Here is an 18,993-nt window from a genome sequence, read left to right on the forward strand (position 1 = left end):
ATTAGTGTGCTTCATTTATTGCACACAGAAAAAGAAGGATATTTAACACATTTCATCACCTTTTATAGTAGAAAGTGGCTGAAAACAAAGTAACAAATATACAGAAGAAATACTATCCCATATGTAAAAAACGATTATATGAAGTAACCATTTAATAAATATACATATTGCAATATGTAATGTTTTCATACAAGGGGCTGGTTTGCAGACTGGACACTGGAACATAGCATAGAAATAGAGACAGAGCGAGGTGGAAAGTAGACGTTTTTGAAAGTGAAATATTCCACTCTGGATATCACCATGAGTCTCTGCATTCACTTTCAATATAATGTTAGATCAGACATTGCCAAAGTGGAAATAAAAACCAGACATCTTCCCAGTAGCTTGGGCATTGGAAGTCATTCACAGTATTTCTATACAGTCTTAGATTAAGGACGTAAAAATCTGGTCACCTTATTTATAGCTACACATGATGAAATGTTGGTAGGGCCTACAGGTAGCTGATTTTGACGCTTTTACGTGTCATATTGTGTTACCACTACCAGTAGCATATTTTGAGGAAGTAGCAAAAATGAACGTTACACCGGTTTTAATGAAGGGACTACAGGCTATTCAACCACAATAGCAATTTGAAATTAATCCAGATATTTTAAAGTTGTTATAAACCACGTAGCTCCTTTCTGACATCACATACATGTTAGATTCAACAGACTTGGTGCGAATCGCTCAGAGCAACCCAGTGAAATAACCCACTACTAACATGCTCTCCCGCGCCTCCTGAGCAGCTCGTAGGTTTGAAAGGAGGTATAACTGCAGTGTACAAAAATGGCAACAGATACATTTAAATACAATACATGTAACTGCCTAAAATTGAGGACAAAAAGGTCCCCAAAAATGACTGAGACTTGGAACCTCCGTAATAATAACAATAAAAAACACACCGCAGCAAGTTTTACAGTGACGTAATGCAGTATACAAATGCACACATGCGCAGAGCAAAGGCAACAGATCAACCAGTATAAACTCACATGCGCAGAGGGACTGGCCACAAACTAAAGGAATTTTAGACACAGTGGTTTTCGAACCGGTTTGCTGAATTCGAATTAACTAGGAATTGTGGTAAGTAAAAATTCCAGGGTTATCGACATGTTTATATTTCAGTCCAGCGTTTAGTCCTGGTTAGTTTTTGGTTTGTCGCGATACAATGTTGTGAGTTCCCATTAAAGTTGTGTGTGTCTGGCTGTTGTTCTGCTGGGGGTGTTGTAACTGTATCGTGTTTTTTGTAGTTAAATCAAAGCAAGTTATACAACGGGCAAATGTGTTTTATTTAGAAAGGAAGCTGGTAGGTATGACGCCGGACCGTGTATTGGGAAAAAAAACAAGACTGTTGTGTAAACATGTATAAAGAAAGTTTATGTCCGTGTATTTATGTACACTTCCGAGCTCGATGTATTGCATAGTCTGAAGCACACAAAAGAAACGTATCGACAAGGAAGTCCGGCAGTTTAATAATACCAGATCGATTAGAGATGTCAGCTGTATTGGTTTTACTTGGAAGTTCTGATAATGTATTGCAGTTGCAAACTAACTTGCGATTGCGTGAGACATTACGCACACCTCGGAATTCCGAGAATGGTGCGTCACCGCCATAAACTACCTTAAAAACTACATGTCTTTCTTCCTAAATAACACACATATCTGAAGAACCAACTGATTGTTTTGTAAAGCAATTATTCATTTATTGCAACATTGCTCCGTTTTAATTCTTAGAGGAAAACGAGGAGGGAATTCTGAAAGAACGATAAACGTCTTCTTGTTTTTCTTTGAAGTAAATGTCCTACGGGGCTGAACCCTGGACTCACAGGAAGCAAGTCTGGAAACACGAGACTTTTAGAACAAACAGTACAGTAATAACATTGGTATAAATGTGTATATTCTGGTTTTCTAGAAACCATTGTTTCTGGTAAGAGTTTGTTTGGATGCTCTTAATGCGGTTACAGCAGTAAGGTGTCTCTACTCTTGAATTCTTGATACACTCTGTGGATTTAAAATCAATCAATCATTATTTTATATAGCTCCTTTCATAGTGGACAGAGAAATGCATAATACGTGATACAGAAAAAAAAATCACAATATATTAAATATAGTGGAAAGTGCATAATACACACAACACGTGAGACAGTAGTAGCAGCTAATAGCAGATATCAGGCTTAAAGAACATGCAAAGCGAGAAAGAACAGGTGGATCTTAAAAGCCTTGGTAGGTTACTCCAAACAGCAAGGTCTCAGCTGTGGGACTGTGCAATCAAACCACAGCAAAACCATCTCCAAGCGCGTCATAATAAAAAAAAAGTCTGTTGAACAAGTAAAATAAAACACAAATCAGTCAAATTAAACAAATATATAATTTTTTCCCATGTATTTTAGTTCTCATGGTCCTGAATTCTAGAAAAATAACTTGTTTCAAACCAAAGTCACTGTATTTAATGTTAATGTTTTTCACCTGTATGCAGAGCTGTCTTTAAATAGGAGTTGAATGTGGGGGTTAACATGTTATGATGGAGCAATTACTTGATGTTCAGCTTGTACTGCATTATTCCATAGATCAGCTGCATTCTACTTTTAACTGCATTCCCAAAAGATAGTTTAACTTGCAACAGCAAGGCCATTTACACCCAGGCATGCAGCGAGTCACTGCTGGGTTTTGTTGGGGAATGCCCTTGGATTGCAAACACCACCTATCCATGGTTATCCTGGGATTATCCCAAGGAGTAAATTGTTCATGCAACCCAGGGGGATTCCCCAGTGCTCTGAAATGCACAAGTAAAATCAACCTGTGAGTATAGACCGAAGCAACTCCTGGGAATTGAGATTAGTTTTAAAGGAAATGTTACTAAGTGAAGAAAATGACCAGCAGCAGCAAGTGAGGAACAGCCCCTCCCATTGCTATGCCCTGAGAGAAAGGGGACTGCAGTGCTATTGGGACATGGACAGTATAGGGCTATACATGCTTCTTCACCTCTTACTGTAGTTGAGCAGGAAACCTGGCTTGTGGTTTTAGTTGGGTAAAAAATGAAACGGTAACCGTAATTCTCTACTGTTTGTGTGCAGACCTTAGATTAGGTCAGTTAGTTATGTGTTCATCTGTCGGACAGCACACTGAAGGCAGTGCACGTGGAATGCAAAGTGTTCTATTAGTGATGTGTCATAAAGATTTTCTTGTCGCCTTTAATTTCTTGGTCTCATAAAAATGAACTGTTCTGTGGCCACTGCTTATTGTATCCGTGCTGGAATGCAAGAGAAGTGTTCCAGTTTAGTGTGTGGTCTAGTATCTGTGGGAGCCCTTGCAGTAGTAGTGAGTGTTAATTAGCCTGTATGGGTCTCTGAAGAGGGGACAGTGGTGCTTCATTAGGACAGCTTCACAATTGCTGTTTAATCCAAACACAGTACATTGGCTTATTGACAGCCGCTATATGCATGCTTGGTATGTGTAAGATTTTTATTTATTCATTTTTGCAAGATAAATTGTACCAAAGGGAGATGCCTCATTATGGAGAGCAAGTGTATTTTGGGGGCAAGGGGTGTATGTTACTAAGGCCCAAAGAATAACTTGTAACAAATTGTCCATGCAAACCTTAATCAATTTTAGTCACTGTTCACAGGCTTGTGTTTGGAGGCAGATCCAGGCTCTAGTTTCGGTAACTCTGTGTGTGTGGTAAAGCAAACTGGGCGTTACCACACTGGTAGCTGCTGATCCTGTAAATCCACACACACAGCACATGCAGAGCAGTGTTTTGCATCTGTAGCTCAGGAAAACAAACAGTATGCAACTTCCTGAACTAACCTTTGAACTCTAAGCTCGTTTGAGAGGAGCTGCAGGATGAAATCACTCCGGATCCAGGAACTTGCCATAAAGCTGCAGTGAGCTGCTGAATGAAATGCCAGGAGGAGGCTTAAGTGTTGAGAACAATGAAAAGGAACTAGTGCCTCGTTTCCACAGCAGGCTGCAGCCAAGAAATGTTTCGGTGCTTTTTCCAAATGCAGCCAACCTCTGAAATTCTTGTCCTGCATCAAAAGCTCACTGGGGGATTGCAGGACAGTATTATGATATGTTTTAAAGGAACCCATAGCGGTGCTGTTCAGAAAAAAAAACACTGCCTGAGAAATGGCTGCTAACAGTGAACACGGCCTTCTCGAGACCAGATTGTCCGAACGTTCAAAGAAGCTGGATAGAAAGTGAATCTGTTTGTTCTGCAATGGAACGTGGCGATGACTATTAACGGTTTTTGGATTTCAGTCAGCCCAGATTTGTTAAAGGAATTCCGTTGCAGTAGCGGGAAAAAAGCTTAATGTGTAGCTCTGTTCCCCTGTCTGCTTCTTTTCCAGCACACGCCTCCTTGCTGCCTGTGTTCCTTTGTGGCCAGGTCTGGCACTGTCGGGGATGACATGGCAAGCCAGGCCAAAAAAAAGGGTCCATTGCTAGCAGGGTGTTGGGGTGAAACTGGGTGTGTGCACCATTCTGCTGTCTTTTCCTATCTGCAGCACCACATTGCAAGTCTCTATGCTTGTGTTGTGAAAGAATATTCAAGCATGAAAACACATTGCTGTCACAGCACTTTGTAGTTACAGAAGCATCCTTTTTAGGATTTTTTTTTTTTTTTTTTAGGAATACCTACAGGATAAGGAGACTATCTGCAGTTGTCGTTACCCTGCCTCTATTCAAATCCTTTGAGATGCAAAAATGTTTTCAGTGTTGTAGGAACTGTGCCCTTTACATTGACCTATGGCCCACGGTGGCTGACATTGTGTTCATGTTAAGCCATATCATTGATCCAGAGAGACCACACACTTTGAGATACTGCCTTCACATTTGATATACTGTTTCCTATAATAGTTTTGTCAAGTTCCACTAGCGGTGTTGTCCCTGCACCCTTGTGTGTTTTCACATATGCATTATACTTCATGTCCACAAACTGCTACTTCAGAGATGCCGTTTCCCTTGCATTATGCGTGCTTGTAAGTATGAAAATTAAGATTTTAAAACTGCAAAGTCAATTCTGGCCAGAAGTAGGTGCAGTAAAAAGTCTGTTGCATGCAAAAATATTTTTTAAACTTGTAATATTCGTCGAGTTATTGGCTGTTGTGTAAAGCGACTGTGTTGGGCAGCACTCCAAAGGGTCCCTTCCTTTTCATTTTTAACCTCTTGATCAGGATGTTGGATAGGGAACAAAAAACAAAGGAAGCTGGTAAGCTGTCTGCGTCAACTTGAATAGCTGTGTAATGGCATCCTTTTGACGCGGTCTTATTGAGCCTGGTTCCACATCCTGAGTGATTTAATAATAATCTTTATTAGCCTGTTTTTTTTAGCCTGTTTCTTTAACCATTTGACAGCACAGCTTGTCGCTACAATAAAAGCCGGTTTGCAGTGTATCGAAGGGCTAGGGATTTTCAAGGGGCATGGCTGCTGGTTGAGTAGAGCAAGGTCCTGCTTGCCCGAGTCCTGTGGTTGGCAGTTTTCCAGATTGGCTGCAATTTCAACTGCCTGCAATGAGGAATCGGGTGGTGGATGTGTGGATAGGGTTGAGAGTAGTGGTATAGATAGCGTGGCAAGTTTAAACTTCTGTACACTTGGGTTTAGTTGCACAGTGTTTTCACAGTTTCTCAGTGTGTTAAATGTCAGGTGAAGAGAGTTTGATGTTGCAGCTGTGAAGGCGGCTTTAAAAATGTGAACTGACTGATGGCATCTTCACCCCTCATCTCGGCAAATATTTACATGTTAGCTGAAATAAAGCTTCAGTGACTTAATCAAAATCATGGTAATGCCTCATAAACCGCAGGCAACCACCTTTTTGTGCTGGGAAGTTTGTCATATAGATATTTAACATTGCTCACAGTTTTGTTATTCATAATAGTTTTGGAGCGTGTTCTCTTTTTGCATTCGTTTTAACTTGTGGAATGTGGACCCGCAGTCTGTTGTCAGCTGCAGCATGAGAGAATCGCACACCCTGCAGTGGGTACATTCTTCAGTTCTCTGAACAGTAAGTGTGTATGCTGTGCTATGTTATTAAGGGGCGACCATTTAGTTTTTTAGGTAACCATATATATACAATATGTAGGAACCTGCCAAATCCCAAGGTGGTTTCTGCTTCTAGTGCTGCATGTGTTGGGTAATGTTCTGTGGGTTTGTCTTCTGCCCTCCCTGCTGCACTCTTCAACACAGACTCCTTCTCCCCACAGACTTCTGGGAAGAGCACAGAGCTTCTGTCTCCAAACCCGGCACCATGGCTGACCTGACAGTGGAGGATATCAACCTGCGAGCCAATCAGCTGACAGATGAGGTGTGTTGATATTTCGCACCCTGACATGCTGCTCTTTAAGGCCTTTTCACACAGTTCCTTTCCAAAGGAGTGGGCTACTGTGTACCAAGATTCTAGAATTGGAGAGCGAGTCTAAATACAAACCGTTTGTGACCCATTGAGACTGGCAGAGGTTTCAGACACTCTGCCGCTGGTCATGTGGGTTTGTAGATAAGGCTGAGAGAGTGAGGCAGATACTGCACGGTCAAGGCCACCATAATCTTAACCCACTGAGCCAACTGCTGACTGTTTGAACAAGCAAATAAACTGGCTGTCAAACAGCAAATAAGAAAATAAGCACAGAGAGAGAACCACCTTTTAATATTTTCTCCCCTTGGGGCTCTTTCTGTGCCGTTGTATCACAAATATCCTTGCAAGTTCTTGAAATGTATTCAGATGCAAAAATGACTTTTGTATTCTTTCACATAACAGAATTAATAAATGACTATCAGATACAAGCCATGGTAATCTGCTTTTCCATTCTGCTGCTAGATCTCATTGTTTTGTATTTCCCACCGTGGCTGAAGATGAATGTTATTGCCACAGTGTGCTGTAGTTTCTGTTTGTTCTCCTTTCTGTTGTCTGTGTGTCCCTGACCAGTTCTTTCTATTTCACAGTCCCTGGAAAGCACCAGGAGGATGCTGCAGATGGCAGAGGAGGTACGCATATGCTTCTGTTTTAATATTTTCTACACTGTATGCTACTGAAACTAAATACGTTGTGCATACATTCTTATAAACAGCATTATGAATGGGGGGGGGGGGGGGGGGGTGGATGTGTGTCCCTTTTAGACCTGATCCAGACTACCCCCACGTGACCTATTGACCTGACCCATATGCACAGTTTAACTGGATATATGTGGGGTACCAGTCGTCTTGCAGAATGGTCAGTTGCTGCGCCATTCCAGAATTTTGGGCAGACAAAAGGTTATACCTGCCAGATCTAATATACTTAGAGCTCACCAGGTGAGTTACATTACACTGTCAATTGATATGCTGCTGTGTAATGCAAATGTTTTTAACATGTCTTGCATTTGCACTCCTCTTCAACCATGGGCAGAGCACTTAAATCTGCATCTTGAGTGATGTGCAGACGCCATAATAGAAGCAGAGCAAAGTGAGGGTAAAGAATTGCAAGGTGAAGTGAAGCATATTCATAAACATGGCACAAGGGTAAACTATTGTAAATGCATGGTATGCCCGATGGGGGAAACATAGTAAAACTGTAAAAATACTGTGCAAAAATACTGGGCAGTGCACAGCCAGTACGATAAACCAAAGAGTAACTGCGTTGCAACAGGAAATATTGCACACCCAAGTGTAAGCACATGCAAATGTGGATTGCTTTGCACTTCCCTTTTTTATATTGAACTGCACAGAGCATTAAACAGGAAGAATCGGAGATGAGATTTTGCTTGAAATGCGGGGAACGGATGGGTTAAACTTAAACATCGAAACAAAACAGTAGTTTTATTGGTATAACTTGAGGGTTGGCTCACCTTTGCTTGTTGGTATCTGAAACCTGTATACAAAATGTATTGTTGTATCAAGAGCATGCAATGCTTAATACAGGCTGCACGTGATTCTATGTCTTTTTATGGATGAACCTGTCTTCAGATTGTAAGAATCCCACTGATACGCTGGTGGAGTGCGGAACCCTCTCTGTACAAACTCTGCTGCTTGTTTGATGTATGTGAGTGCTGGAAGGAAACACAGATAACGTACAATGTGATTGTGCTTCACTGGATCAGTTCAAGAGTTCATGCTAATTTTAAACTGCAAGATCTAGATACTGCCAGTGCTGATTCTTTTTTTTATTATTATAAAAAAGTCCCTCCTTGTTGTTTGCTTTCCCCTTTTAAGAAGCCAAAAACTTTGATTTTCTTGTTTTGCTTAAATGTATAAATATATAGCCTACTATGATATGAATATATTTAACTGTGTTAACTCAATGCCAAGTGGGCCAAAGTTTAAGTATGCGCACAGATTTTTTTTTCCCCAAAGTGTTGGGGCTCATGATGCACTGAAGTCCTGTATTTCACACTTGCTGTTTGTCTGAGGTGACGAGGGTATTACTGACTCCCCTGAAGACATATTTTGGGATCACGTTTTAAACTGTGGATGGCTGTTTCTGAGTGCATGATCTTCTGCAGACTTTGGCTGTGACTGATTGGGAGGTACTATTGTAGCAGCAGAGTGTGTAGACAGGTGGTTTGTGTCTCTTGATCCTGATGCCCCCTTCCTGTCCTGTCTGCAGAGCAAAGAGACCGGAGTGAAAACCCTCACCATGCTGGACGAGCAGGGAGGTGAGTTCACTCAATACGGTCTGGTCTGTGCCACTTGTGCTTTTTCAATACAGAATAATGATTCAGCAAGAATACAATTGATTTATTTATTATTTTTGTTTAAAATAATCTTGGTATAAATGTGAAATATGAAATTCTCCTAACTAATGTATTTCTGCTACACCAGAAATTAACCATTAACATGTAGCCTTGCAATATTCTGCACCTAGCAGAAAAACAGTAAAAAATACCACACTGATTTACATAAAACAATATTTAATACCTTTGCTGGGTTGCTCCTTTTTTTTTTTTTTTTTTTTTTTTTTTTTTAAGGGGTCCATGAAAATGGCAGTTTCAGATTCATTAGCAGATTAATTCACTTTAAATAGTAGACCCCCCATAATAAATGAGTTTGAGTTAACTGTAAGGGTGGAGATCAAGGGTGCAAATGAGTTACTTAGAATAAGATTGTCCAACTTAAACCTAGGTAGAAATTTATTTTTTAAAGTGTGTTTTAGCCTACCCTCCTCCCTGTCCTCACAAAACTTCCTGTGCCTGACCCTGAACTCCAGGTAATTAATGCGCCGTCCGTTCTTTCAGAGCAACTTAACCGTGTGGAGGATGGAATGGAGCAGATCAACGAGGACATGAAGCATGCTGAGAAGAACCTGACGAACCTGACCAAGTGCTGTGGGCTCTGTGTGTGTCCCTGCGACAGGTAGCTGAGTGTGTGTGTGTGCCTGCGACAGGTTGCTGTGTGTGTTTGTCCCTGTGACAGATGTGTGTGTGTGTGTGTGTGTGTGTGTGTGTGTGTGTATGTCTGCGATAGGTAAACTCTGTGTGTGTGTGAACACAAATGTTACAAAGAGATCAATGATAATGCCAATAAAATAGATTTTGAAGCCCTGATTATCACTACGAATACACTGTCGGTGCCCTAAAAAAAATTCCGGGTCATATTGACAAAGCATTTACCCAAGTGTTAAATTTAACGTTTCTATTTAATAGTATTTGCAGTTGTTTAGCGTTCAGAATGATTGTAAACATCATAATAAGAGAGAGAGAAAATAATTAGGGCTGTCAATTAATCGCAGTTAATTTCTTTGGAGATTTTTTTTTTAATAACACACATTAATTGCACTCCTGTCTTCATTCTTTTGGCATACCAGAATTCATTCCCTGCGTTGCCATTGCAATATACTGGAACATCTGCAATGCAATGAGTGCAGTCAGCGTTTGCATAGAAAGCTAGTCATATAATTGCATTAGGTAGTAAAGTGCTAAAAGTGAAGGACTTGTGAATGGGAAGTTTATTTTTAAAAAAACTGAAAATTTCAATTCAGTTATCACAAACAGGCTACCTCTAATCTAAAGTCCCACCTGTGTTCTAAACACACTTTCACTTCTCAAAATACACTATCTAGCAACAATGCAACAAATGAAACCCGTTGGCTTCGACAGAGTACACTTAGATACTTCTCTCGAGGCACTGCCGACTGTGTCCTAAATAAGCAGCTGTCCCAATTAAACGAGAGGCATTTGAGACTACCTTAATGAAAAGAATAATAATTAAATCACATTATGATTAAATACATAATTTAAAATACAAGTCAATTGTTTTTTTTTTCTAAAATAAATCAATCGCTGTTTCTACATGAAATGATGTCTTATTACAAGGCGAGACATCAGCAATGTTTAAAAAGTGGTGTAAAAAGCTTTGTGTGCATGGCCCAGTGTGTGTGAGTGCTTGTAATAAATTCTCTGGGCTCTTGTTGAGCAGTTGCCCAGTAGATTGTGTACATGGCTAACACTGTCTGTTCTGATCTTTTCATTGCCACCTGTCTCCTCTCTTTGCTCTGCTGCTCCTAACTTGTGCTAACCCTCTCTTGCTAACCTCTGGATTGGCCACTAGTTTGGGTGTGGGATCTGTCGCCTTGCGGGACTCCCTCTGCTGGTAATCTGCCTGTCCTGTCGTCTCTCTGCCGAGTAGGTGACAATCATTTCTATGCAAGTAGTTCACACTGTGTGCTCTGTTAATGCAACTGTGAAGCCGAAATGCATGTTTTCTACAGTAGATGTATTACTGCTGTCCTGAGCTTCCCTCATACAGAGACGCACACATGTGCAAAACTCTGGGGATTACTCTTGACCACTGGTAGCTGATTTCATTTGTCACTTGATCCAGATTCAAACCCCTGGAATAGGTGAGAGGCTGGTGAAATTAGCTCACTGTCTCTGCTTCTAATATGGGTTTAACCCAAGTATGAAGTCTTCAAAATCCAAAATCATGGGAATTTAAGTTTTCAGCCATTATAGAACTTTACAGAAAGGTAGCCCCTAAATAACACACGTCAGTGTCATGCACTAAAAATGAAATAAAAACTGGCATTGATTTACATATTTATATATTGGTATTAGTTTACTGGTCTGCAGTTTTGAGTTATTTGGTTATTTTTCATCGACCTGTATTGGTTTTGCAGTGTGGATAGAATTAAAACCACTAGTGATAGTCCTTGCTCTTGACCACTCCATAGTGTCTGACAGTAACTTCATCATCACTGCAGCACACCGGTGGCTGTTGCCCATGTTTCTTTTGCCGTAGCTGCAAAGTTGACCCTGCTGTATTTCCTGCAGAGCGAGGAACTTCGAGGTGAGCGACCACTACAAGAAGGCCTGGAGCACCAGCACAGAGAGCTCTGCCAAAGTGGTGTCCAACCAGCCCTCCAGCACCACCCATAATGGACAGCAGACCTCCTCAGGAGGACCAGGTGGACCCTATATCAAGAGGTACCGATCACTGGCATTGGACAGGCACTACTGAATCAGTCAAGCTGTCCATGAGAGTGCTTCACAAGGGCTGCTTGTCTGAAACACAGCACAATGTGTTCAAGTCTCTGACTGTGCTCTGTCCAGCTGTTAGGGGTGTAACGATGCAACGGTACAGAGTCTAAAGGTTCAGTTAAAACGATACGCTATCAGCCGGATCGGTACAAAAAGATATTGATAAAAGGGAACTTAACAAAACACAGAGGTTCGCATCCTGGCTATGGCGTCACCAGTCGCAGCTGAGGATTCTCGGATGGAGCGTTACATTGGCAATACAATAGAAATGTGTCACAGTGGCATATCTTTAAACTAGTTGAAATATTTCAGTAATTGATATATCCCATTTTATTTAATGTTTTACATTGCTACTTTCAAAGAAAGCAAATAAAAACTTGAATTTATTTTCCAAGTTCACAATAGTAAAGAAACAATTTTTCATGTTTTACTAATTGTATCATAACCCATGTAGGAGTTATGTATCGTATCTTTGTGATACATGCCCCTACCAGCTGGGGGTACATATCCCTGAATGAGGATATCGTGGAGTGGCAGCCCATCTGACCTCATGCCTTCAGACGCTAGAGAACTGCATGTCCAGATGGGATGGAACGAGGACCTTTAGCTCAAGCTGTTGAGTGTATTAGTATCAGGGTTTTACTATTGCAGGATAACGAACGACGCCCGGGAGGATGAGATGGAGGACAACCTGGACCAGGTGGGCAGCCTCATCGGGAACCTGAAGAACATGGCATTGGACATGGGCACCGAGATCGAGAAGCAGAACAACCAGATCGACCGCATCACTGTGAAGGTCAGGCGCTTTCTGCTGTGCCCTCATGGGGCACAGTGCCCAAGGGGTACACATTTAAGGATATCGATTTACTCTCTGTATTACTAAATACATATGAACATTGGTGGTGCGTCAAGTAACCCTCTTAATGCCAATTTTGAATGGCTGCTAAATAATGCATTGAGTCCACAATCGCAGCACATAAGCATTGATAACTTTACAGAATTTTAGTTGATATATTGAACTTGGAGAAATGCATGCTTATAGTGCTTTTATATACAAAAATTCAGTAGCGTTGTTGTTTAACTCGCACAAAGTACAGAACGACTACCCCTGGGATAGCTGATCAGTAGTTTGTGTCTTCTACTGCAAGTTAAATAAATGTGGGCATAGTAATTCATATTGGTGTATTAGATTAGTTTACTGGTCTGCTATATTGAGTGGATACCATTCGTAGAACTGCATACAGGGTTGTGTTTTTGAAAGAGATAATTGCAGACATTTCATTTAGGGAGTTTCTTTGATTTTTGATTGCTAGTATTCAGAGTGTGAAAGTAATACAGATTTAATGGCAAACAACAAAACACAAGGTAACACGTGTTTAATTTAAAAAGGGAATTTAGTACAGAGCAGTTAATACAACTGATGCAATTGTGCAGTTTAAGCAAGCGTTCATTCTTTCTTTTTCAGGCTGAAACAAACAAAGTGCGTATTGATGAGGCCAACCAGAGAGCAAATAAACTCATCAAGTAGCTTCTGTGATGCGAGGGGGGGGGGGGAAGCAACCTTTGACCACCTGGACCTCGACCGTTCTCCGCTTCAACTTCTTCAGTCTGGACTCTTCCTATAGGATATCTATCCCCTCCTCTCCTCCTTTACAAAATCAAGCCAGTGTGCTCATTGCAGCGAAGGAATGCATGAAGCTGGCACTAGGAATAGAAGGGCAGTCTGGGACTGCCTTCCAGTCTGAACAAGAATTTACGAGTCACACAGCAGCGCAGCGCTTCAGAAACGGGTTTGTGTTTCAGAAATACAATTTTCAGTGGCAATGCTTTAGATGGTAGAATCGGTGTGCAGTGAAAGTGCTGTTCCATCTTTTCTTTCTTTTTTACAACAAGGGTTTGTAATTCTAGGGATGTGCAACCTGAGGACTGTGGCCTCTACACAAGCCCATCTTGCAATACTTGATTAGGTAATGCAGAGGTGGATGAATCTAGTCAGAACTGCTAATAACTAACACTTAGATGGTTAAACATGTTTTGGCCACAAAAAATATTCAAAAACAAACAAGAAAACACTTTTTTTTTTAAATCCAAAATAACACATTTTTATTACAGCAATTTCAACTCCATGCAGCCATAGTGTAGCTCTGGTTGCCCACCCCTGATTATCATCCAGTAGTGTATTTAACTGTCTGGGATACTCGGACTTGCTGTTCAGGGCTTCTGTTTTAGTACATGTTAATAAACTCGTTCAAATGGATGTAGCTCATTTGGTCTATTCAGTGCAGTTGTTTTTTTAAAATATCCATCCCTTCTTGATGCCTTGCAAGAAGGGATGGATATACGCTGCTTGCTCTATTAGACCTTGTTCCCTTCACATTAGCTTTTAGGTGTCCCAACATTTCCCTGCCATCAGTGTGTTGAAACAGTGCAGCCTTCCCGCTCTGGTCATTTACATGTTGGGATTGAGAGAGGCGCCCGGTTTGTAAAGGAATACAATCGGAAAAGCAACACGTCACAGCGATGTTGCACAGTAACCCATTGTATACAGATTCACCAATCACTGGTCTCCATGTGTCCTTCAGCCCAGTGTCAAATCCCCTGTACCCCTAGAAGACAGTTGGGCTGCTATTGTACTATAAAGGGAACCCTGAACATTTGCAGTATATAGATTTAAATTAAAACAGTTGTCCCTTTTTTATTTTGGTTTGTTTCCCAACTTAAACAATGGCTTGCTTTTGTTCTGCGTTCTTGCCCATGTGTTGGGGATTCACACAATAGTAATACATGTAACACAGCCCCCCTCCACAGCTTGGTTTAATGGTGCAACAATTTCATGTTTTATTCTCCAGATGTGTGGGATGGTTAGGGTTAACTAGCTGGGGTTATATGGCTATTTCCTGCACATAACGTTTCTGTAACTTTACACGCTCATTAAAATCGAGTTTGTCCAGTAAAAACTTCTCGGCTTTACGGGCTGGAGCCTGAGTCTGTCCAGTGTATTGCAGTTTTTCAGTGTATCATTTACAATACAGTAAGTAAGCAATCAATACAGTAAGTTGTACATTTTCTAGTGGCAATTTGAGATCGTCACACTTATTACAGTTATCACATTTTAAATTGTGCAGTCATATTTCTGTATAAAAAAGTGCATGCATTTAAGAACATAATGTCTTGTACCTGCACATCATTCAGTTGTGTTTGCAGTAGCTTGAGATTTTACCAGGATCATAGTACTGAATTTGTTGGTAACCATGATGTCAATAATTTAAAGAATGCCTCAACCCTCCCACATTTATGGAAGTCGGTTTTACAGCATTTAAAAGTAATGTTCATTGTGTAGAATAGGAATAGGGTACCTTTTTGTTTGAACCGTTTAAGTCTCGTCTAAAAGTGTATTGCATTCGGTGCAGCCCAGAGAATAACATCCGCTGGAACATTAAAAGCACGGAAGGTTTTTGAGAAGCTAATAGACCTTTGGGATCTGCACAGAGTAACCTCTCCTATTGCAGTTTGTATGACCTAAGTTTTATTTAATGATTTTTTTCTTGTTTTAAAAACAACCGTTCTAGCTTTAACGATTTTAAAAAGTAGCTGTTCAGATCGCTCCCATATCCCTACATGATTTCAATGCATTTGAATGATGACTCCTGACAAGGTGACTTCAGACTGTTTGTTTTTTGGCAGCATGATTTCTATTTATGCAATCGGGGATTAAAAAACCTGTATAGAGATGAAACTTGTCGGGAAGCAGCAGTAAATCATGGGACAGATGAGTGGGTGGTTAGCACCTTGGCACTGAGTACCATGTTTTACAAGGCAGATTAACCCGGCTGCTTTTAAACAAACTTGGTGTTCCTGTGGGTTGCTGCATTGCACGATGGGCAGTGATGTCATCGCAGAACCCTACCAGTTCAGGGAACAAGGTGTTCACATTGGGTAAAGACGTGCTTGAATGCTGCTTGCTACGATTCTAGCCAGGTGTCGGCCTCTTCCCCGTGTTCTTCTCTCCATACCTTCAATTGCTCTGCTGGGCTTACTGATCCCTGGCATATCTCTGAACCTGTCAAGTGACTTTTGAACCATTCTGTTTATATAATGAAATCAGGACCTGCAAAAATGTACCACTTCAGTTTCTACACAAGAAATGTTGCTGCTGAAATTTAATGTAGGAAAGAAATTTAGTTGCTGCTTTTTCTTTCTTTTGCTTTTGCAATTAGTCTAAGAAAAAAGCAAATATTCATTTAGCAATTGTGAAATTCACTGCTTTGTTGTTTGTTTGTGGAATATTATATCTGCATAAAGTGTTACGCGATTCAAGAAAAGTGCCTTTTTCACAGTAACGTATAGAAACAATTACTGTTAATTGATACCTTCATTCTGAGGCTTTTACTCTATACAGGTATGTCTATTGTTTTAATAAAGTTTAATTCGGATGTGCTGTGAGTTTTTATATTAAACTGAGCCTGCTAATTGCACTTGCATGACTGAAGCAGTGTCCCAGAGGTGAAGGATTAGTTTTACTGCAACACCTATCACAGAATGCAACCACAAGTGAAACACTCAGATCCTCTTTTCTAGTAAACTCACAGATTGTAGTTTTCAATTGAGCTTTTTGTACCTTGGACTTTGGACAAGTGCTGCAACAGCATTCGGTGCGGTCCCTGCAGTCTGCTTTTCTGTATCCTTTTTTTCTATGGATTTGGGGTCATTGGGTTTGTATGGTTATTGTATCCTTATAAAACCTCCACTTCCTTTAGTGTAGCTAAGGAGGGCATATCTGTAATTGCACAAACAAACAGGTAAGGCTTGGGTATATTTCAGATCATTGCCCAACTTCTTCAAAGACGCCTCCACTGTATCCCCATATAAGCCATGATCATGGCAGATAATAAGAGGAAAGAATTCCAAAGACAATAAGTGAGATTAATCTCTTGTTTGTTTTGTTATATAAATGGTCAACTAGCATTGCATTTGATTTACATGTCTTGAGTAAGTTCATTGTCTGCAGTGCTGCTGGAAATCCAGCAGAGAGACCTTCAATTCAATCGGACCTGCCTTCATCCCCAGTCATACCAGGAATCCGGCACGTAAAACGCAGACCTGAACTGGGCTGTATCTCTACTGCCTGAAATCCAGACCCCCAACTGAACTGGGCTGTATCTCCACTACCTGAAACACAGACCTCAACTGAACTGGGCTGTATCTCTACTGCCTGAAACACAGACCCCCCCAACTGAACTGGGCTGTATCGCCACTGCCTGAAACAGACCCCCCAACTGAACTGGGCTGTATCGCCACTGCCTGAAACAGACCCCCCAACTGAACTGGGCTGTATCGCCACTGCCTGAAACACAGACCCCCCCAACTGAACTGGGCTGTATCGCCACTGCCTGAAACACAGACCCCCCCCAACTGAACTGGGCTGTATCTCGACTGCCTGAAACACAGACCTCAGCTGAACTGGGCTGTATCTCTACTGCCTGAAACACAGATCTCAACTGAACTGGGCTGTATCTCTACTGCCTGAAACAAAGACCCCCCAACTGAACTGGGCTGTATCTCTACTGCCTGAAACACAGACCCCCCAACTGAACTGGGCTGTGTATCTACTGCCTGAAACACAGACCTCAACTGAACTGGGCTGTATCTCTACTGCCTGAAACACAGACCTCAACTGAATTGGGCTGTATCTCTACTGCCTGAAACACAGAGCTCAACTGAATTGGGCTGTATCTCTACTGCCTGAAACACAGACCTCAACTGAACTGGGCTGTATCTCTACTGCCTGAAACACAGACCCCCCCAACTGAACTGGGCTGTATCGCCACTGCCTGAAACACAGACCCCCCCAACTGAACTGGGCTGTATCGCCACTGCCTGAAACACAGACCCCCCAACTGAACTGGGCTGTATCGCCACTGCCTGAAAAACAGACCTCAACTGAACTGGGCTGTATCTCGACTGCCTGAAACACAGACCTCAGCTGAACTGGGCTGTATCTCTACTGCCTGAAACACAGACCTCAACTGAACTGGGCTGTATCTCTACTGCCTGAAACAAAGACCCCCCAACTGAACTGGGCTGTATCTCTACTGCCTGAAACAAAGACCCCCCAACTGAACTGGGCTGTGTATCTACTGCCTGAAACACAGACCTCAACTGAACTGGGCTGTATCTCTACTGCCTGAAACACAGACCTCAACTGAACTGGGCTGTATCTCTACTGCCTGAAACACAGACCTCAACTGAACTGGGCTGTATCTCTACTGCCTGAAACACAGACCCCCCAACTGAACTGGGCTGTATCTCCACTGCCTGAAACACAGACCCCCCAACTGAACTGGGCTGTATCTCTACTGCCTGAAACACAGACCCCCCCAACTGAACTGGGCTGTATCGCCACTGCCTGAAACACAGACCCCCCAACTGAACTGGGCTGTATCTCCACTGCCTGAAACACAGACCCCCCCAACTGAACTGGGCTGTATCTCCACTGCCTGAAACACAGACCCCCCAACTGAACTGGGCTGTATCGCCACTGCCTGAAACACAGACCCCCCCCAACTGAACTGGGCTGTATCGCCACTGCCTGAAACACAGACCCCCCCCAACTGAACTGGGCTGTATCTCTACTGCCTGAAACACAGACCCCCCCAACTGAACTGGGCTGTATCTCTACTGCCTGAAATCCAGACCTCAACTGAACTGGGCTGTATCTCTACTGCCTGAAACAGAGACCCCCCAACTGAACTGGGCTGTATCTCTACTGCCTGAAACAGAGACCCCCCCCAACTGAACTGGGCTGTATCTCTACTGCCTGAAATCCAGACCTCAACTAAACTGGGCTGTATCTCGACTGCCTGAAACAGACCTCAACTGAACTGGGCTGTATCGCCACTGCCTGAAACACAGACCCCCCCAACTGAACTGGGCTGTATCGCCACTGCCTGAAACACAGACCCCCCAACTGAACTGGGCTGTATCTCTACTGCCTGAAACACAGACCCCCCAACTGAACTGGGCTGTATCTCCACTGCCTGAAACACAGACCTCAACTGAACTGGGCTGTATCTCTACTGCCTGAAACACAGACCCCCCCCAACTGAACTGGGCTGTATCTCCACTGCCTGAAACACAGACCCCCCAACTGAACTGGGCTGTATCGCCACTGCCTGAAACACAGACCCCCCCAACTGAACTGGGCTGTATCGCCACTGCCTGAAACACAGACCCCCCCCCCCCCCCCCCCCCCCCCCCCCCCCCAACTGAACTGGGCTGTATCGCCACTGCCTGAAACACAGACCCCCCCCCAACTGAACTGGGCTGTATCTCCACTGCCTGAAACACACCCCCCCCCCCCCAACTGAACTGGGCTGTATCGCCACTGCCTGAAAAACAGACCTCAACTGAACTGGGCTGTATCTCGACTGCCTGAAACACAGACCCCCCAACTGAACTGGGCTGTATCTCGACTGCCTGAAACACAGACCTCAACTGAACTGGGTTGTATCTC

At 42.4% G+C, this 18,993-nt stretch overlaps 1 protein-coding gene across 1 annotated transcript; it reads left to right on the forward strand.

The window, feature by feature from the left end:
• The first annotated feature begins 1,011 nt into the window (after positions 1 to 1,011).
• LOC121324154 (synaptosomal-associated protein 23-like) lies at positions 1,012 to 15,913 on the forward strand. Its single transcript, XM_041265685.1, has 8 exons — positions 1,012 to 1,119; positions 6,237 to 6,337; positions 6,973 to 7,014; positions 8,612 to 8,660; positions 9,240 to 9,357; positions 11,274 to 11,426; positions 12,132 to 12,276; positions 12,946 to 15,913. Exons 2-8 carry the CDS (start codon positions 6,281 to 6,283, stop codon positions 13,006 to 13,008), a joined length of 627 nt encoding a protein of 208 aa, XP_041121619.1. The 5' UTR covers positions 1,012 to 1,119; positions 6,237 to 6,280; the 3' UTR covers positions 13,009 to 15,913.
• Positions 15,914 to 18,993: the final 3,080 nt, after the last annotated feature.

This window comes from Polyodon spathula, chromosome 12 (assembly GCF_017654505.1).
Source record: "Polyodon spathula isolate WHYD16114869_AA chromosome 12, ASM1765450v1, whole genome shotgun sequence".
NCBI classification, from domain to species: domain Eukaryota; kingdom Metazoa; phylum Chordata; class Actinopteri; order Acipenseriformes; family Polyodontidae; genus Polyodon; species Polyodon spathula.